The sequence below is a fragment of the Epinephelus fuscoguttatus genome, linkage group LG19, assembly GCF_011397635.1.
Source record: "Epinephelus fuscoguttatus linkage group LG19, E.fuscoguttatus.final_Chr_v1".
NCBI lineage: Eukaryota > Metazoa > Chordata > Actinopteri > Perciformes > Serranidae > Epinephelus > Epinephelus fuscoguttatus.
The window spans coordinates 16,799,642-16,821,473 of record NC_064770.1 but is presented as its reverse complement, the minus strand read 5'-3'; the positions used below and the strand labels follow the sequence as shown (position 1 = coordinate 16,821,473).

General features: G+C 40.8%; 1 protein-coding gene across 1 annotated transcript; it reads right to left on the bottom strand.

Annotated features, from left to right (window-relative positions):
• Window positions 1-1,692: 1,692 nt before the first annotated feature.
• Window positions 1,693-21,770, bottom strand: fmnl1a (formin-like 1a). The gene is made up of 25 exons (XM_049560515.1): window positions 20,840-21,770; window positions 14,923-15,006; window positions 14,454-14,540; window positions 14,283-14,356; window positions 13,122-13,205; window positions 12,876-13,019; window positions 11,937-12,045; window positions 11,536-11,612; window positions 11,359-11,452; window positions 10,898-10,972; window positions 10,698-10,808; window positions 8,802-8,951; window positions 8,609-8,710; window positions 6,764-7,457; window positions 6,529-6,653; window positions 6,216-6,418; window positions 5,875-6,109; window positions 5,714-5,782; window positions 5,551-5,631; window positions 3,866-3,995; window positions 3,619-3,782; window positions 2,725-2,826; window positions 2,545-2,640; window positions 2,198-2,312; window positions 1,693-2,084 (listed from the first exon to the last, which is right to left on the bottom strand). The coding sequence occupies exons 1-25, from the start codon at window positions 21,023-21,025 to the stop codon at window positions 2,020-2,022; spliced, it is 3,456 nt and encodes a 1,151-aa protein (XP_049416472.1). The 5' UTR covers window positions 21,026-21,770; the 3' UTR covers window positions 1,693-2,019.
• Between the last annotated feature and the right edge of the window lie 62 nt (window positions 21,771-21,832).

Here is a 21,832-nt window from a genome sequence, read left to right as displayed (position 1 = left end):
CTTATTTCCCCAGGTTTACTTTGTTTAAACCAATCCAATGGCATCCAGTCAAGTTGCAGGAGAATATACAAAAGAAACATAGACCATAAACATATTCTGTTGTGGTATTGGTTAATAGTCCTATATAAAAGTACAATGTCAGCACTATTTTTTTTTTTCATATCAAGTTCAGTCACACTTGTTTTAAGAGACTTTTTTTGAGAAGTACAAATTGGGACTGGACTTTGGACTTAAGTGCAAAGACTTGAAACTTACTTGTGACTTAGAAAACAATGACTTGGTCCCACCTCTGCTAAAGAAATACTATTAGTCCACTGATTTCTTTTAAGACTGTAAAAATGATGATTTGCATGTGTTCAGCTTCAAAATCACTGATATGTTGCTCTTTTAATTCATTTTAAGGTGTTTTTTCAGTAGATCGCCAACATGAACATGTAAAATGTATCTTCAGCAACTGGTCAGCACCCTCTTGTAAGCCTGCAAGGTGTGGACACCCGGCAAAAGTGAAATGAACTGCTGACTATGAAAGCTCTCCAGCTGAGACAGACCCAAGTCATCACTGCTGCACTGTTGAATTTTTCAGGTTTTCCAAATATCTTAGTGTGGTGATCATTTCATTTCTGGCGTTATAGCATTAGGTGGGAAATGTGTACATATTACTAATGAGTAGGGAGAAGGACTTTTAAGAGGCCTAAGAGTATACTATCCCTGCACCATCTAATCTGTAGCGTTTCATTTACTCACTTTCATGCAGCATTTGGAGAATATTTCCCTGACCTATTTGTGTTTCCACCTTTTTCTCGTTTGATTAAGAAACTCTTAAATCACTCCTCCCTGCCCCTAACAGTTTTTCACCTCAGGAGCTCTTATCAGGTCTAAGATGCTCTGTGAATAACATATTTTTACAAGGACCTAGTCTTAACTTCCCATCTAAGGGGAAATTCTGAGAAGCTTTGTGAATATGGCCCCTGATGTGATTGGCAGTGGATCACTGTCTCCATTGAGGTCCTCTAAAACTGATGCACCTGGTAGTGGCATTACTGTCAAGTGGAGCATCTGACTGGACACCTGTCAGTGCCACCTCTCCTGTTATTTCCTGTACTCTTCCAGGTGTCATCATTGAGCGCTTGGCTTGGGCAATGCTTTTTTGCTTCTATTTTCATGTCATGCCCTTTTCTTTTAATTCCAGTTTGTGTGTTGAGACAGCATTTATAGCATCACAAATGTTTTGCCATTGCTGTGTTTTTGACTTCCTGTAATGCCAGTACTGACGTTCTGGAAAATCATGTTTACTTTGTTGAAGTTTATTAAACAGTACATCGATTTCACTATTGCAGAGGTTTTTTCTTGGGCACGTGCCAAAGTATTTGCATGCGGCACAATACCTGCCCTTATGTAGTGTTTAGGGGGATTACCTGTGCTCATTAACAATCAGCCATGTGGATTCAATTTATGATCAAGTGGAATTTATCTTACAGCACACCTGGGTAAGATTTGAATGGAGCATTTGGTGCATCTGGAGATGACCTCTTATTTTTTCTCTTAATGGAAAATTAAGAGAAAAAATAAGAAAAATTTAGGAGAATGCTGCTGCATGAGGCTTATTGTTTTAAGCAACACAAAATGTGGATACAAACTGTAAACGTTGCATCATGTGTCAGTGCAAACCCTCATGCATATACAGTAGATCTGTTTCAAAATAAAGTCATGATTTGTTTTATTACTCCATAGGTGACAACATTACAAGTTTAGAGGATACAAAGCTGTGAGGCACTGAAGAAACATTTTTTAGCAAGATATGTAATCAAATTCATGGACTGTTAAAAATATCAAATAGTTGAAACTTCAAATTCTATTTACACAACAAATTCACACTAAAATGGTGGCAAAAATGCACACTGTCATATGGCTAATTTATTGGTATACTGTATATACAGAGCATTTTAAATGTGTTTTTCTGTCTGTATACATGGGTGTGATTCCAGTAACATTTGTAAAATCTCATGGACCAGATGTGGCTCAAGTGTCCTGACGCTGGGCTGGCCGTCGACCATCTGTCCGCCTGAATGGTGTGTTCCTCAAATCTGAGGAAGAGCAAAGTTGGGAGAGTTTCAACAGCATGGAATCATCAAACATGCAACATACATGTTTAAAATATCACCATGTGACTCCTTCAGGAAGCACTGGGTTACTGCACCTGTGATGATGTCCTCCAGCGCGCCGTCCTTCCCCTCGCGTACCTGAGGTTTCACCTGCCTTTTCTTCAGCTCTGCTATCAAGTCCATCTGGGGCATCTTAGGCATCACTGGCCCCTAGCAAAAGTTTTTTAAAAAAGCATTTGAAATCAAAGTAAATTCATTACTTCCTGCCCCATAAGAGTTTGAGTGTCGTGGGTTTTAGTCACAGATTTGTTTTAGATGATGGTTTATGTTGTGTGAAGTATTTCTGAAAACTTTAAAATTACACAAACCATTAAAAAAAGAATACCAGTTAAAACACATCTCTGATATATAATTTCTGAAGACTGGACCCTTAATATTTTACCTTTTGTACGTTGGGCTTGTTTGGTGATGATGACACTTTTTCTTCACTGCTCTCACTCTCCCTTTTTTTTTTCTGCTCAATATCTTGCTGTGCTGTCTGTGTTCAATGAACGACAAAAAATTAACATGCAATGCAACAACTGTAATGGATAAACAGCAGAAACCAGCCACACATCGTCACCTTATAGGCCTTTATCAAGCGTCCAAACAATGGGAAAAACATGGAAGGCTGTGTGGTTTTGGGGTTCTCTCCAAAATACTCCACCACAGAACCATATGCCTCCTGGAGGGAGAAGGACAGAGTTAGACAACAACATAAAATATAGCAATATAGCCACAATATTGAAACCAACCACTGACAAGTGAAGTCAATAATGTTGATCATCTCATTACAATGCAATGATCTGCTGAGAAACCTTGGGTCTTGGCATTCATGTGGATGTTACTTGACATGCACTTCCCAGCCAAATCCCTCAGCCAGACAGTGCACCTGGCCTCCAAATTCCCCAGTTTCCAATCTGATCAAGCATCAGTGGGACATGCCAGTGCTCCAGAGCTAAGCTTGATTTATAGTAGGGCCTCCTGGGACCAGACTTGGCTCTGATCTGTTGAAGCATGAACACAGGCTCTCTGAGGGGTTCCTGTGGTGTCTGGCACCAGAGCGTTGGTTGCAAGGTGGAGTTCAGGCATATCCCACATATGCTTGATCGGATTGGGATCTGAGATCCATTGGGATCTTGAGCTGGTCACCTTCCTCGTGCCAGCAGTTTTTGCAGTGTTGGATGGCGCATTGTACTGCTGACGGGTTGGGGGCACTGTCATCTGGGAGTACTGTTGCCACAAGCGGGGGTTACCTGATGTGTAATGGTGTATGGGAGGGTGGTGCGTGTCAAGTAGCTTTCACAAGAATTCCAGGACCCAGGGTTTCCCAGCAGAACATTGCATTGTGTCATGCTGAACAATATTACTCACTTCACCTGACAGTTGTTTTAATGTTGTGGCTGATTGGTGCAAATCTCTAAAAGCATGTCATAATGTGTAAGTTGTGTGAATTAGAAATGAACTGTGGGCTAACCTGTGCTGTCTTGCTGTCTTTGATCAAAGTTTCCAGCTGCTCACTGTTGGTTTTGATGAATTCCTTCAGCACTGGGCTGTCATCCTGCACCAGGAATTCCTTTTTGGTCATTTCCATTCCCCGTTCTAAGGAGCGGATATCTTGAAGAATGCCATCCAGAGATACTGGCAAAGAAACAGAAATGAGTTAAGTACCGCTTCCAATTTAGATTACAAGCTGGAAAGCTTGACAGTTTGTGTGAATGTACCAAGGGCTGCTTTGTCTACAAAGTGAAGCTCGGTGTAGAAGTTGGCCAAGTCGGGGTATTTTTCTTGGATGATAGTGGTGATGAAGTGAAGCAGCGTCTGCGTGCGGTCAGTTGACTTGGTCTCCAACAGCTGAAAAGTAAAGACATTGACAAAGTTGATTATTCCAGTTTTCTTAAACCAAGACTAGTAACTTTTAACTAGTAACACCAGTGACAATTATGGGGTAATGGTAAATCTATCTAAAGTTTGCGAACATTAGCTACAGTTTTGCCGCTGGTCATTCTAAACCAGGTGAGTCTGTAACTAGGGTTGGGTACCAATCACATTTGAACCGATACCAACCTGGTTCCAGTACCTAGAATTGGATAGTGGTACCCAAAGATACCTTTTTTCAATACTTCACTTTTTCTGTAATAACAAAAATGTAATTTTTGAACAAGTTACATGGGTGATGTGGTAGACTAAAAGGCAGTTCTGCTCCTCTGCTCTTTCCTAATTACACACAAAACTCATTTTCTGTCTGTCTGCTTGTGTGTGTGTTTGTGTCTTCTTGTCTAGCATTGATACTATGCTATTACTAAAATAATATAGAAAAGAAAATAGAACAGATGCCTTTACTATCATAGCAAATCGGTGCTGCTGTGACAGTTTTGGCTTGCTGAGGAGCTGACGGAGTTGCTAACAGAGAGCCCAACACAGCTTTGGTGCCAGCCTTGACTTCCAGGTTTTGGAGTGCTTTGCGTCACTCTTGCCTCTTTTCTAAACCCACCACACAGATGCGCTCTCAGGTACCAACATTTGGCTCCAGTGGATTTATGTGAATTGGTACTCAGTAGTACTGATGTAACATGGTCAAATACAGCAGTAACAAATGTTTGAAATATTTATTTGTGATGTTTAAGCATTATAATTACACAAAACTTCTGTTAATAGTTAAAACCTGACATGCCAGTTATGTGGAACGTTTGAGACTCAGTTCCTGTACCCCTCCGTTTGTTTTTGTGGGTCCCCACCCCTATATATTATGTCTTCCGCGCTAACCTCTCCCCCTTTGTCACTGCACGATGTGTGAGAGGTAAGCAGCTTTGTTGCCGGACATTTCCGTGTTTCAGCCACACTAATACATGCATGTAAAAGTTGCTCTGCTAACATAAACTTACCGAGAGTATGCTAAAAAGTTTCTATATCATTGAATTTGTATAGGAGCTGGAGTAGAGAGCATGTCTGACCGACGTTTATGTTACATTTACTCTTCATCAGGTATGTTTTCCATGCATGTGTTTTTGATACGCCCCTTTGTCACTGCACGATGTGTGAGAGGAGCTGGAGTAGAGAGCATGTCTGACCGACGTTTATGTTACATTTACTCTTCATCAGATTAAACGGAGATCGTCTCCAAAGACATCTTGGTCTGGGCCTCATTAAAACACAACGCAGACAACACTAGCTACCACCGGTTACACTGACATAATTCAATCAGTACCCTGAAAGGTACAGAGTTTGATACTCAACCCTAGCTGTAATAGTAAAAAGCATGACTGTATTGAATTGATAAAAGGTTAATTTTATTGCTTATTAGTTCAACTATTGACTTGTAAAAGCAATAATATGTGGTTTCTTCTTTTTTGAAGTTAGAGTCTTGCTTTAAAGTGAAAGAGTACGTGTACAAACAAATGCTACTTACAAGGTCCAGACTCTGCAGCCGAAAACCGTACGCTGCACCCCTCTTGCTGCTGTTCATATAGTTGCCAAAAGCAAGAACAATCTGAAGGGGAACACATAAGCCGATTTATGCAAAATCTCATATTTGGAAGCTACATCAGCATGCTGTATTCTCTTTTACTTACTTCTAAGATCTTTTTCAGTTTGGCTGAAGACTTGATGGACATGGATGCAGCAATGATGGAGTTCAGTTGCTGTGAATGAAGTGAAAACAAAAAAATCAATACATCTGCTTAAGAGCTTAAATCTGTTTCGGTCCAAGTTACAATGCATTTGACAAACTGACCGGCTGCAGGCGTTTGACACTATCTGGGAAGTTGCCCATGAAAGTTAGAGTGCTTATGCGCTGCTTCAGACGCGGAATCTTCCCAAAGCGTAAAATAAATTGGTCCTCGTCGGTCAGCTCCTCCAGTGGGCGGCCCTCCTTCTCATAGTTAAGCAGCAGCTTCATCTCGAAATCTGTTGGTATGAAGGGCTCGAGTAATTCCAGTAAGTCGATGGACAAAGACTGCTGGTCATACCTGTACAAAAGAGTAGTGAAGATTGCACCAGTTAGTGTATAAGAGAGAGAATAAGGGATAGCCAAGAAATGTATTAAATGCAACGAATTTTCTACAAAGCCCGTACGTCTCTATGGCGGTGCAGATAACAGATGGATTCATTCCCCCCTTGCGTAAAGTGATGGCCAGATTTTTGGCCCTGTTGGCGTCGATCAATGATGTCTTGCTGGGGGCTTTCTGGACCACCTTTTTCTTAATATTGGACAGGTCTTTCGGATTAGTCTGGGCCCTCGTCTTGAACTGTTCCTCAAAGATATCCATGTTCAACTCCTGTTGTAGACATAGTGAGAGGTAGAGAGAGGAAGATGAGAAGGTTAGGATAAAAAAGGATGTTAACTCTACAGTTTTCAGACAGGATAAACTGTCAAGCATCTTCTTACCCCTAAAATCTGCTCATCATCCAGTTCACTGAAGACAGTGCCTGTCACCTGGTTTGGTTTTAAGGCCTGCCAGTTTAACAGCGGCATCCTGAACTTTGTCTGAATGGGCTTCTTGCTCTTAACCCCTATGGAAACAAAAGAAAGAGGAATTATCAAACAAATAAGATCTTAACTGTTTTCTTTACCATTTCATTCTGTTGTGAGTGTTTTCAGGACTTTTCATATTCATCCTTACCAGACTGAGGGTTTGGTGCTCCAGGAGGGGGTGGGGGTCCAGCACCAGGTGGGGGAGGAGGAGGTGGTGGTCCAGCACCAGGTGGGGGAGGAGGTGGTGGGGGTCCAGCACCAGGTGGGGGAGGAGGTGGTGGGGGTCCAGCACCAGGTGGGGGAGGAGGTGGTGGGGGTCCAGCACCGGGTAGGGGAGGAGGAGGTGGTGGACCTCCTCCAGGTGCAGGAGGAGGAGGAGGAGGAGGAGGAGGAGGAGGTGGAGACACAGCCCCGCAGCCTCCAGCAGGAGGTGGAGGTGGAGGTGGAGGTGGAGGCGGAGGGGGGGAGGCAACCATCTCTGGACCACCTGAAGCAGGTGGAGGAGGAGGTGGAGGGACAGAGGCAGGAAGGCTGGACGGTGGGGAAGCAGAGTCAGTGACAGAGATTTGAGCGCTAGGCTGGGTGTCAGAGGCTGGAGCTTGGACATATTCGACCACCGTGACAGGCACAACCTGGATGTCCAGGCCTCCAGAGGCGCTGCGTCCAAGTCTGATCAGTCCCTTGTCCTGCAGCTCCTGGATTTTCTGCTCCAGCTCTGAAGACGTCTGAGGGGTGGAGGCACTCAGACGCTCCCTGTCCTTCTCCCTCTCCCTGTCCAGCTCACGCTCCCGTTCTCTCTGCTGCAAGGCACTAACCTGGGAACAGGACTCTCGCAGGCTTTCCTATTAGACACAAACACAAATATAAAAACACAGCTCATCTCTACAAAGAACATATAATACACAGTCTACCTTCAGGCTTTAAAGTGGAGATGAAACAGTGGGCAATATGACTTCGGTTAGTTTGATTTTAATGTTAGGAAACATATGACACTGCAATTAAATTTGATGTCCATCTGGTTTTGTTAGAAAACCAGATATTTCACTTTTTCACCAGCAAGGTGCAGCTGTCTTTCACTAAGCTAGTTGGTGACATCACAGGAAATAAATACAAAATAAGGTCTTTTTTTTTTAACAGATTATGAGATTTTCACATTTTGTTCTTTGATATAAAACAAAGTATTGGATAACCCACTCGTGACATTTGAAGCTTTTATGTGTGTTTAAAAAGGCAGTTGCAAACAAGTGGCTAAATGAGACAACAGAACCTCATCACTGCCAACACTGCTCCACAGCCCTGTTATGGAAGTGATATTAGGTCATGGGACAGTGGTGTAGTTCATTTATAACCTAACCTTAGTTTTTTACTTCTGATAATTGCATGTAGGCTTCAGAGGTCGCTTCAGAGTTGTGCTCGTTTGTAAAAATTATTTTGCTGAACGAAACAAATAACTTTCATGAATGTTTGCTTGCCGCAGAGCTTATTTTCTGCAAAAATCCAATGAAAAAATCCTATTGACTTTTCGACAAGCAAATCAAGGTAATTAATTATTAACTAGCTAATTTCCATGTTGGCCAACAGAAACTCGTCATTGCTGGAGCACTCTGTAACAATTAGTGTAATTTGTCTGAACAAAATATGTCAACCTGACAGTGGCACTAGAGGAAAAGTCAGGGGATCACCAAAGTCATTAGTAGTAATCCTCTTGAAACATGATTGAACAACAGACTCACAGACTGACTGACACTGCCATCCCCAGTGTTGATGGCTAAAATGCAAGGTCATTTACAGATTTATTTGACATGTGCAAATACTCTCATCTTTCTTATTTTATATTGAGGATAATTAGATTTTACTTTCATATTAAGATTATTAAAATAAAGTGAACTGCCACTCTTTTGACCTCATTATAACTAATCACTGTAAGAATGGCACACCTTGCTTGGCTAATTAATCTTATTAAACATTATCCATGTCATGAAGCAGCCCTTACTTTAAGCAGCTCAGTCTCCTTGGTAGCCTGCATGAGCTGAGTCTCAAGTTCAGATATTCTCTCTGCAGAATGATTTTCAATTTCCTGAAGCCGGGTGTTCAGCTGCAACACAAGACAACATTTCTTTAATATCACAATGCCAAAGCCTCTTCTTGTTCATAGAAATTCCTGTTTCAATTCATTTGTAGCTGACCTGTACGTTATGGTGCTGCAGTTCATCAACATGCTCCAGCACCCCTCCTCTATTCTCAGCATCCTCCAGCAGGGCTCCTACATCTAACACATTGTCCAGGTAGGCCTGGATCTGGACCTGCAGCTTCTCGCTCTCTGTTTCCTTCAGAGTCTAACACACAAGCACAAACAATAATGACATATGGCACAGGGACTGATTCGGGTTAAAGTGTCAGCAAAAGTCTCATAAAAAAACATTTTCATATATCTTATGTTTTTAGCAGTAAATATTATCAGGGCTGCAAATAATTGATAATTTTGGCCATTTTCCTGATAACTTGATGATTTTTTTCATCTATATTATCATGTAAAATGTCTATCTCAGTTTTCCAGAGCTCATTGTGGCATCTTCAAATGTTCTGTTTAGTTCAAACAACACTCATAAACACAAATATGTTCAATTTACAATATTGTACAACAGAGGAAATCAACATTTAAAGTGAAACAAATGATTATTTGACTGCAAAATAGATGCCGATTCATTCCCTGTTGATCGAGGTATTGATTCATAATTTAATTGTTTAACATTATACTGTTGGATGTTTTGACATATAGAGAGAATGGCTCTATTAGAACAATTTAGACATTTTTTCGAAACAAACATTTAGCACCGGGAAGTTATGTGATATTGACAGGTTGTCATCAGCAAAATGTAAAGGGAAACTGATGAGCATGCAGCAGCAACACCCTATTAAATGAGGAAGAGAAGAGAATAGAGGGGTGCAGGATTGAGTCCTGCACCACGCGGAAATGAGTTAGCATCTAAGCATTGACGGTTCCCTCGTCTCAGAGTCGATGGGTGCTTTGAATGGGTTTTTGATTAGATGCCTAAAATAAGGTTTGTGGTTAACAAGAGCTTAAAAGGCTTCCACGTTTTGGTCGACATGAAATACATCATTAGATACCCTACTTGAGAATTTTGAAGCCTTACGTGTCTTCAAAAAGGTGGTTGCTGACAAACATAACATTGTCACGCCAAACACAGCTTTATAGCCTTGTTGTGGTGCAGATGTTCGTCATGCGACCATAGTGTGATTTGTTTATAGCCTAACACAACTTACTCCATACTTCGAGCGAATGCATTTATGCTTAAAAAAACCATATAACGGCTGTTCTTGTGTGGAAAATGACCTTGCTAATCAAAATATGTAAGTATGCTAAACATATATTTTTTGCATTAATCCAAAACCTGGTAGAAAAATTCCATTGGCTTTTTGTAGAGGGAACCAGGGAAATGTTAACACCTAGGTGGGCCTACTAAAAAAAAACCCCATAATCTCTGCAGCACTCTATGAGCATTAGAATTTGCCCACTTGACACAACAAGTTACTTAAACCTCAGCAAATGGCATGCATAAAAAATGTGACCTTGGCTGAAGGGACCTTGAATAGGTAGATTGATAGATTGATAGATTATATATATATATTTAAACCTGCAGTATCTGAACTATTGTGGACTGCCTGCGAGCAGGAGAAACAAGTTATGACCACGATATAACTTCTCAGGAAACAGTTGCTTATTTACACATCCAGGAGTTATGGAGCAACATTAACATTCATGTGGAGTTGTGTTTGTGTACATCTGATGAATATGAGTCTAATCTCTATGAGCTCCGTTTATGGTCTATGAACTCCTGAGGAAAATACTTGCCTCTCTAGCTGCTAAATGTTCCAAACACCATTCACAAAAGTTAGCTCACCAGTGTGGGAGTTTTTTCTAATTTTATATATATATATATATTACAATTATATTGTTATTGTGATTCTTTTGGCTCTGATGGTGTGTGGGTTTGTGAAAATCAGATATCCTGCCAGCCCTACACTGACCCATTGCCACTGAGATTATCATGCATACTCACCCCAAGATACTTGTCTAACCCAAGGTGAGTGAACTCGAACTGTAGATGAACACGAAAGTTCATGTTCTCCACTGAATGGACCACAATGTTTATGAACTGCATGCAGGCCACCTGGAGGCAGACACAATGACAGTTAATTCTTATTCCCTTTATTTGACAAACAGACTGCCTGTGATGAGGTAATACATTTGTGGACCTACCATGAAGTCAATGTTGCTGTCATCATTGATGAAGTACTCCATCAGCTTCTCAAAGCGGTTCTTTTCTCTGCTCACCTGAGAAAAAAATAGAAACTTATCTGAATATGCAGTTTAATTGGTGCCCACATGGGGGCGTAAGGGGGGGGGGCATTAATGCAAAATTAGTCTTGTATGACAAGTTATAGCTATTACATGTAGTAACTGATCTAAGCCACACAAACAGGGTGTAGTTCCTACTCATTATACATTGTACTTGCATTTAGAATAAAACACACATGACTGCTCCACATGGGATAAAATTAACACTACAGTGCATGTGAGGGGTGGATGATGGCAGTCATAAGATGACTAATAATGAAAGAGGGGAAGTCTGGAACAATGGTATGACTGAACAAGCAACAGTCAAAGTCAAATTAGGCCATCACAATAGAGCAAAATTACTAATGAAAAACTAATTTCACCTCTTTGAAGTTGTCAAAAGCAGACAGAATGATGTCATGTCCTCCTCTGACAAGACACACTGCAGCCAGCAACTCCAGCACAAGGGCTTTGGTCCTGTCACAGCACATTAGAGGTTAGATATGGACACAGGCAGACATAAAACACACTGTTGTTGTCTTACACACAAACGCACTCACCTGGGATTCCTGCTGTTGAGACTGAGGGTGATCTCGTTCACACAGCGCGGGTGAGTCATCACCAGGTTAAAACCAGACTGAAAGCACAAGAAAAGCATGAACAGCTGCTCCCCATGAGAGCTGGTGTGTTAAAGGATGCAGGAAAAGTGTTTGTGTTTGGTTTGAGAAAAACAACACTGTAAAAAAATAAGCGTTTACAAGCCTTTAAATCAAACGACTTGCTTGATTTAAAATTGTGCTTCACTCACAACCAGTGAAGTGAAACAGCAGTGGGAAAACAGATTTATGTCAGCCCACCAAAAAAAAAATCCCTTTCTTTAAAAGCACAATTTTATGACAGAATATGAGACAAGTGACTGTTTTTGCACTGTAGGGGAAGCATGAGTATGTTAAGGCTCTACCTGGTAGTTCATGATGGCTCGCAGACACATTATGCACACATGTACATCATCTCTCTGGTTGGATGAGTGGGACTTCTTATGCATCTTGTTCCCCAGAGTGGAGCTTATTCTGTAGAGGGATAACAAGTGCACAGACACATGAATGAATTCTGTAAGAGAAGAGAAGCTACTGTATGTGCACATGGTTTCATGTTCAGGCCCAGAACAACACAGTCAGCCAATTATAACAAGACTTCCAGCATTATTTTGTACATCCACTGTGTCTGTCTGACAGCTGAAATGTGGCATCAGGTGGAGAGGAAAATAAAGAATAAAATGCTCAACAAATGAGCAAAGGATGTGAATGAATGACGGTGTGAGAAATGGAGGTATTCGTCATGGCTGAAATGTCTCAGTTTTGAGAGGAACTGCTGTCTAGCAATAAGATGGCCATGAAATTGGATAAGAAGGGCAGCAAAAACTGCTATACAATAAATAATAATGGCATATTGACTAAGATGAAAAGACATTTAGCCTGCTGTACTGTTTGTTTCATATTTTACAAAAATAAGAATCTTTTGCAGTTGGTTGATCAGGGCTGTCATTATTTATGAGAGCATTTGTATTAATAATGAAGATTTTGTAAATTTGGATCTAGATATGCAAAACAGGTGAAACAGATGCAGATAAATTTGACACAGTTCGGCAGCTCTGAGAAAATGACATGGCATCTGGTCACCTCTATGGCACTACAGTGCATCACCATCACACCACTTCTGTCTTACATGACTCTATTTTTTGATTACATGGGCAACTAAGTAAGCCGAAAGTTCCTCTTTAATAAAAATTCATGATATGGAGTGCACTTTATAGATATAATTATATAATTCATAGAACATCTCTGGGTCTGGACTCTGTTTTTTATAATTGTTGTACCTTAATTATCATTCATGCTCTTACCTTACAGTCAGTGCCCGAGCAGCTCTGGTCATCCCGTGTGCGTGAGAGCCGCTGGAGCTTTTGGTCAAGTCTTCCATTGACCTCTCTGCTGGTTTTCCTCTGTCTGACAGGGTGCCACCATTTTCAACACTCTCCACATCAAACCTACAGAGTTCATAGAACATAAACATCCACTGTGATAAAATAGCTTCATTTATGTAGCATTATCATTTTGCAGAGAGTTTTTCACACCCTGCTGGTACTCACGAGGCGTCACTTTGTGCATGAGACAGGTATTCCACCAGAACATCTAAACCTTTGTTCTGCTCGTTGAGAAACTCTTGAGCCCATCTACAAAAAGAACCAAAGCAAAATTAAGAATGAGGGATGAAACACTGACAGAGAAATATTTTGTAATTATAATTAACAGATACTGCACTCAGATTGGACCTCTAAATATGAATACGTAACTTTAGAAAGAAGAAATAACCTAATCTTGCTCTTACAGAGGAAATGCTGAATTCATAAGCAATAAACCACATTCTTGCTCAATTTAACACACGCAGGTGTTTTTTTGTTTCAACCTTACTCGGATGTGACCAGCAGCTTATGTTGGCCCATGCTAGCAAACTATAAATAGTAATGGTTATAACTGCCATTACTAAGCCTGTTAGCTGACTTTATGTGCAACTGTTTCGCCGCAATTTAACTTTTAATATCATCCTGTAATGGTGCGTTGCAGAAACAGTGACTGGTGTTCAGTTAAAAGTTAAAGGTGCTGTAGATAACTCTGGAGAAAGATAGCTGATTGCTGAGGCTCATTCCCTGGTCGTCAAATACCAATGCTAGTATTTGGTAGTCCAACCAAACCACCAACCCGAATTGTCAGTTCTTGACGACCTGGGAATTAGACTGAAGAATCAACTGTCTTTCTTCAGAGTACAACACCTTTTATGCTCAGTGAACTGAAACTGACCGTTTATCATAATAATGAAAACATAAAGTTTTCTATCTGGTAGCACTGTGGAGCAATATTTGTTGGAGTGGGTCCTTATTTTGTTTGTGATGCTCACGTGCACCAAATGTACATGGATACACATTCATTTTATTTGTTTACAACAAATCTCCACTGAGAACCATTAAATGGTTGTGTGACAATTGCTGAATGTGACTCTGGAAAAAGTTTTCTAATGCTCAGACTCATTTCTGGATTGTCATATACTGATACTTTGGATTGGTGGTTCGGTCTGACTACCAATGCAAAGCGTTGGTGTTTGACGACCTACATATCTCTCTCTCTCTCTCTCTCTCTCTCTCTCTATATATATATATATATGTATATATATATATCAAAACCATATAAATCGCATCACACATCAATAATCAAATAAACATCAAATAGGGCCCAACCCAACTTAACGGACTCACCCAATGTGATTGGTGCGAAGAGATATTTCCAAATCTTTAAGGACCTGGGTGGCATCCTGGATCCTTTTCTTCAGCTAAAGAAGCAGAAGAGGTGAGAATCGAGACATCACTGTGCAGACAGAAAATTTAAGATGTGTCATATATGGAAGGAAGTTGATGTTTTACACTGACCCTGCGAGTCACCCCTCCCTGATCCTGGTAGAAGCTCTTAATCTTGGCCAGGTAAGTGGACGGGGGGCTCTTGACCTGGAAACGCTCCTGGGGGAGAAGGATTCACAAGCTGCTTTTAACTGAGTTCATTTTTTCAACAACCCTGAAAGATGACTGGACTGGAGACACGTTTACAAGCACTCACATCATGTGAAGCTATTATTGCCTGCGCTAGTTAACACAACAAACACAAACCGCTTTCTGTTTCCATGCCGACGCCATCACTTGCCACCACAGAAACTGTGTTGCAAGGTTTTCACACTGCACTCTGCTCTCTCCTACAGATCCACTTTGGGTATTTTATGTACTTTGTGTCACCTCTGTCCCAGTGGGGACACAGGTGCCAGAGTCCTGCTCAGTTTCAAGACATGTAGTCTATTTTGAGGGTTAATTGTAAAACAACTCATTATAAAAGAAACAAAGGTCTTACCTGATCACAGACTAACTCCCACTTCTTTTCACTGTCATACTGACTCAACAGCTTCAGTTTGTCTGGAGGCAAGTTCATGTAGCTCTGATAGAGAGAGACAAAGAGAGACACTGTTTCAGTCTAAAGAATTGGAAATGATCAAATAAATATAATAAAAATATAACTCTGGGTAAAAAGAAACCTTAATTTTATATTTGTCACATGTCTCCTCTAAAAAAAACCCTCCAGTGTCACTCAGCACACATTATTACAAGGTTCTCACTGATTCTTGAAAAGTCTTAAAAGGCATTGAATCCATTAATCTAACAAGGGGGCATTAATTGGTATTAAAATGTCTTAAATCAATTTTTTTAAAAGTTTTAAAAATGCTATGACATGTAAAGTGGGATTTTGATGATGAGTCACGTTTTTCTGAAGCTATACTATAAATTCTAAAAAACTGGTAACATCTACTTTCTTTAAATAATTTACTGGATGTCTCTGGCATGACTGGACAACATTACCAGTGCAAGTTCAACAAAAATAAGTTATTTAACCAAGATTTTGTAGCATGGAAGCCGGTACAAGGCAATGCTTATGAGGCTCAGTGTTTTTAACACAAAAATGTTTTCAAATTCAGCACGATGGAAACCAAGGCAGTGGATTCCCACATGCACAGTGAGAGACAAAAATCACAATGTATTTTACCAATGAAGGCTACAAAGAGGAAAGGAAAATTCAAAATAAGATCTCTTCTTTGGGGTGTCGGTGGCTTAGTGGCAGAGCAGGCGCCCCATGTACAAGGCTGTTGCCACAGTGGCCTGGGTTCGAATCCAGCCTGTGGCCCTTCGCTGCATGCCACCCCCTCCCCCTTCACGCCTACCTGTCCTGTCCAATAAAGGCAAAATGGCCAAAAAAATATATTTAAAAAAAGATCTCTTCTTTGTCCAACCGATTTCTCCTGAACATAACTAAGCTCAGTATGACATCATTATGAAGTTTTAACCATTTTCTCATTCTTCTTAAAATAATCTTCCTCTTGTCTCAGCCTGATTCTAATTTAAGATCTTATAATGCTCCTTTTCCCCTCTCACCACAGTAATCTTTATTTGTCTGAAATGAGATAACAGTAAGATCCATAAGAAAACTTGATTGGCTTATAAATGTGTGTGCACAATTTCAAAAATTTGTTTCAGTGATCAAATTCAGTTCTCAACTCTGTGTGTTTTATCTGTTCTCAGAGTTGAGAAGCCTATGAGAAGCCAATGAGTGCAGCAAAAGAACTCTCCAAATAAGAAGTTGATTTATTTTTCTGCTCCTTGTTTCTCCTCAGGAGGGTTTAGGAGAAACAGATCAGAATTTAGTAATCTCCGAATAAGAAGATGATTTATTTCTGGTGAGACAAAGACAGGACTATTGTGACCATCAAACCTTTTCCTCTGGGTTGATATTTCCTTGCTCTGTTCTACCCTTGTCCTCAAGTTTAGTTACTGTAAAGCTGATCTTAAATTTCATTCTGATTGGCATATGACTTGCCTTAAACTGTAGGAATTAATTTCTTTCTCTTTCCTGCTTATGCAACTGTATTCAAATTGGCCAAACCACAAATGCACTTTCTGGGTAAAACAGATGGGTGTTCACTACCTGCCGGAAACACAGATGACTCAGTGTTTACATATATGTATTGATGGTTGTCAATGGGTATCTCGGAACAGAAATATTTTTGGTTAAAAGAAATTATTGAGTTGATCTTAGAGTCTTTATGCCACAGTGCAACCTTTAAGATTAAGAAAACCCACTCCACTCCTGATCATTTTGTATTTATTTGCTGGTTTCTCTCCTTTTTAATTCAGGATATGATTATGATATGATGAATTCATATGATCAAAGTCAGCAATTCTTTACATCAACTTTTAACAAGATTGAACTTTTATCCTATCACATAAGATAATATTTCTGTAATCTTCTCGACTGTATGAATAATTTCACAAAGACCCCCCCCCCCCCACACACACACACACACACACACACACCTCCACAACTCTTTGGTGAAAGTTGACTCAATCATAAGGAGTGGACATGCTGCACAGAAAGTGCAGTTTCACTTTGAGGTATCACCCTCAACCTACAGTGAAATGTTTGACTGTTTTAAAGGTTATTCCCCCATGCAAATGACTTAAAAACTGAATGATTCAACAAGCCCAAATTAAGTCTTATGAATGATTCAGAACCTAATGGAGGAGGTTGTGTGGAGAAATCGAGGACATAAAAATTATTAAAGGGCAAGATACTTGAAAAATTAATTAGAACAAGAATGATCCTCGAGTCATTCAAATAAAAGCCTTAAATTACAAGAGCTTTGGTTAGTGAGGGGATAATTACACTCTTATTTATGCTTAACTCAAAGTCAGTTTCCTATTCAATGTTCCTTTACTTTCACAACTTGCTGCAATCTACACCAGCCCCATCACTGGTTGTACACCTGACACAATACTTCCAAACACACTAGCAACACTAATTTTCTCAGTTGACATTGGGCGTTGCTCAATAATTTCTCTTTCACACCGTAAAAATAAAACAAAGAGAAGCAAAAACGGAAAAGGACGGTTGCTTTGCTGCTGGGGAGTTAGTGCTTCATCCGTGGTAGGGTAAGGGAGGGGTCGCATTGTGGGTTTTGTGGTGCTTCACTTACAAAAAAAAAAGAAAAAGTAAAACGACTCACATGAGTGTTTGTGTGCAGGTTCACTTGCATGACCTCACAAGAGTATAAATTTCCAAAGTTTAGAAACAATGACATGTACTTCTCATTTTCTTTCTTTAGTTACTTACGCAAATCTTACATCCTGAACTCTCAAAATCTGAAGAAGAGTACAGCATCTCTCTAAAGTTTGCATTCAAGTATTTTGACTGAAAGAGGAAGTGAGGTCATACTTTCTTGTAACGTCTGCGAGGGCGTTGTAGGCATGAAATGGCACAGGCCACCGTTTCTGAACAAAATATGTCACACAAGTCAAGCTCAATTTTCATGTTTTCTTGTACGATGATATTTCAAGACAAGAAGTCTCGACAAGAAGTTTTCTGTGAAACAGTCACACATGAATGCTGAAAGTGTTCATGTATAATGTTAAGCCTATAAACCATATAATATAAACCATATAAGCCATATAAACCATTGTCAGTTCTGAATAATAGCCCATATAAGATCTTGACCCTCCTTAACTGAGTTTTAAAAATTCACCAACTTTCAACTTTTTCAGTAATTTTAGCTGAGTTACAGTATTTCTTGGGAATATTTACATGTGTGTTGGCATTTCAGGTTTGCAATTTTTTAAGTAATTGTTAAGGCATTACCAGGGAACAAATAAAAACCTTCAAAACCTGTTAGCCATTTTTTTATAGTAGCTACAAAAAATTCAGCAATTGTCACTGGCAAAAAGATCTTACTTTCTTCCATCTGACATTCACAAAAGTTCCATTAAGTAAGTAACAAACACCTAACTCTCAAGGAAAAGTGAATATCTAATGATTATTTTTTACCTTCTGTACTCTGAGGAGGAAACACCTTCTTGACTATTGTTGTTAGTATTTTTATTGTGGTTCACGGTTTAAATTTAGCACAGGTAAACTGGTTTAAAGTTAAAGAGTCAAGATGTTTTTTTTCTCTTTACATAAATAATTGGAGGTAAGCTAATGTTACAGCATCTATTTGCTTATTATCTATGTGTCTGCAAAGCACCTGGACACCAATGGATTTCGATTCATCCCGTTAACCCATGATGTTATAATGATGGGCTATATGACGCCCATTTAGATGTAAAACTTGAGATGTTGGGCTCTAGTTTCGCAGACCCTGCGAGGCGGGGGTGCAGCGCACCTGCACTTCGCCAGCTGGGTGTGGCCAGGCGGATTTTGCAAGTTTGGCACACCGTGCGCCTGGCACAGCTACTCGTCTGTCCCACCTCCATCCCTCCTACCTGCGCAAGTCGGAAAGAGGGAGGAGAGAAGGCGTGAGTGGGTTTTACACACATCACACCAATCAAATGAGCCCCTCTCCTTGCCCTTAAATGCGCTGCGCAATTCGCCATGGCAGAAGAGAACAGCAGCATCAGACGCCAAACTTCTCCCAGGAGGAAACTCATGTTTTGGTTCGGGAGGTCCAAGCTCGCAGTGTCCGAATATACGGAACTGCAAGCAGACCTCCACAGGCTGATGATGCAAAGGTAGCCTGGGAGGAGACCACCACAATGGTAAATCAATGTTGCGTTTCTATCGTGCGCGCGCTCTCTCTTTCTCTCTCTCGCAGTCTCAGTCTGTTTCTTTTCTTTTGACTTTTCTAAGATGAAAGATTCTGAATATATAATCCCTATCTGATGCTGTGGCTGTTTGTGGTTGGCTGAGAGGGATGTGAACTCATTAATTTGCAGCTGTGTTAATCAAATCAGGTTGGGTTTCCATTAGGCGTACCAAAGGTGCCAAATGGTGCCAATCCCCTTTGATCTGACATCAGATGTGACGGGACAGTCGATATAGAGATACATTTATGTGCTAATTGCAGATAGTTGCATTGAATAGTGTTTTTTGGGGTATTTATTGCATCGTTAATGTGCCTGACATTCTGGAAACCTGCCTGTGAGGTTTTGGTGATGTGTGCACACTGTCCACCGGTCAGCCAAACTTTGGCTTACACTGACTATGCTCCCCCTGCGCTGACAGTAGACCTGATTTCAGCTGGCAAGCTTTTAGCGCACCTTCGGCGAAGCCTTTTGGCACGAAACCGTCACTGCGCCAAGCTGCATCTGTCGACACCTCCCCCTGCTGCGTCGCCACACCCATCTCAGTGCACCTCGGTCTGCCAAACTACCAAACTGAGCGCGCCTCGGGTTGCGTTGCTCGAAATTAGCCCTGCACGGGGTTCGCCACCCTGCGCCACCCTGTGCTGCGCCGGGAAACTAGAGCCCAAAGTATGTAGGCTGTCAAGCTTAAGCTTCAGCCTAACTCAAGCTTCTTATTGATGTTAATGGAGCAGCTGCAGGCTGCAGTGTGTTGGTATGACATCACAATTTATAGTCTTGTTTGTCTTCAATTCACTTTTTAAGCTCACATGATTAAGACCAGCCTTGAGAAATTAAACTTTTAAACAACATATATTTTTTGTTGTTTATTTCACTTGAAAAATAATCAAAGCTTTAAGTGCGTCAGAATCCCTGGTGCTAAACTAAATGTTTTGATGTGTTACTCTTAATGAATGTTCAAATGCTTCAAGTATTCCTCATGAGGCTTTATGTTTTTCAGCTTGTTGTAAGACTGTTGAAAGAGTGGTGTAACATTTGCTTTCCGGTCTTATGGTCTCACTCATGTAAATATGTTGCTCAACTTCCCCTTGGGGCCATCCGCCTGAGCATGCACTAATCACCCTGTTTCTGACATTTTCAAATCTAACAGAGAAGTAAAGAAGTGCTTAGATGAATCCACCAGCTTGTTGATATTATTGTTTTTAATGTGATATCCCTGCTTTGAACGAAGCACTTATTGATGACTTTTGTGCAGATTTGATTAGGCAAAATTAGGTCTTTGTCAGACCACATTTAAAGCACATATTTTGTAAAGCCTGGCTCTGTGTACACACCAGAAAAATGGGCCTCTGGATTTAAATATAAAAATGTGTTAGACAACAAACAGAAAAGGGCTGACATCATATCAAGTCTGTATTCAGGTCAAATTGATTTGGCAGCATAAATCAGTCACAGAGCTTAAGTGTTCAAAAACCAGGGCTCAGAACACTTACTACGTAGAGCAACTTTTTTCTATGACTTTAAATTGTATACCTGCATGAACCATTTCATCACATTTAGCCTCTACGACAAGAACCATAGCTGTCACATCTGTTTTCATGTGCAGTAAAGGTGCGTGCCTTCTTGTCCCCTGAGCAGCTACTCACCAGCACCACATTGAAGCGTTCCTCCAGCTCCTCCTCTGGGGGCATGGGCAGCTTGGGGGGAGCCGGCTGCTTCTTCTGCAAGGTTGGAGTGGGGTCACTCATTCCTGAAGCTCCTCCGACCGAGTTCCTGGCCTCTCGGACCTCAGCCGGTTCCTGCTCCAAGCCCCCTGCAGCCGCATTCCCCATCACTAATCTCCACAAGTAATCCAGGAGGAAAGCTTTAAACAAACCCTTTCTCCTGAGAAATCAGTGTATTCCAAAACAGAGTGACAACACACTCCAAATAACAAGAAGAAGCAGGCTTAAATCAAACAAAGTCTTTGGGCCTTCAGGGAGAGGAACATCAAGCCTCTGGTCGACTGAATCCGCCTATGTCGGATGGGGTGAGTAATGAAAGTAGGTACGTCGTCCTCATGCCTGTCCTCTCATCAACCTGTTTTGCTCTCTGTCTACAAGCACCTTTGACGATAAGGTAACAAGCCTTGTTTTGGCCTGCTCGGCTCTACGAAAAGACTCACCTAAGCGTTGTTTGCTACTCTCTATACTTGTTGACCGACAACTCCTCTGGTGAGTGAGTACACAGGGCTGTATATGAGAGGAAGGAGAGGGGAGTGTGACACACTATGTAACGCAGACAGAAACCACAAAAGTACAAAAGCAGAAGAGCAACTTCCTGTGCATGACAGCAACAGAAGCTGGGGTGGAAGGCAGGGTGGAAGATGAACATGGTAACTGTTGGGTGTATCGTGCAAGCAGTAGGTGATTGATGAGTGTGATAAGGCAGCACAGTAAAAAAAAAAGAAAGCAGAAAGAGTGTCCAAGGTTATGGCAACCTGTGTAACCACAGCAGGTGAAGATGAACCAACAAGCAAAGAAAACTTTTTCTAACATTACCATGAATCCATTTTCACTACACTGGAGCCATTCTTTCTCTTGAAGCCAGCTTAACTTGTATGGGGTTAATTTGTTTTGGTCATTTAATTTAAGTTCACG

Coding starts and splice junctions, on each gene's coding strand:
- fmnl1a (XM_049560515.1), bottom strand. CDS start 21,025: ATGGGGAATGCGGCTGCAGGGGGCTTGGAGCAGGAACCGGCTGAGGTC. Junction 14,357..14,453: donor AGGGAGGGGTGACTCGCAGG/GTCAGTGTAAAA, acceptor CTGCTTCTTTAG/CTGAAGAAAAGGATCCAGGA. Junction 8,952..10,697: donor GGTTAGACAAGTATCTTGGG/GTGAGTATGCAT, acceptor CTTGTGTGTTAG/ACTCTGAAGGAAACAGAGAG.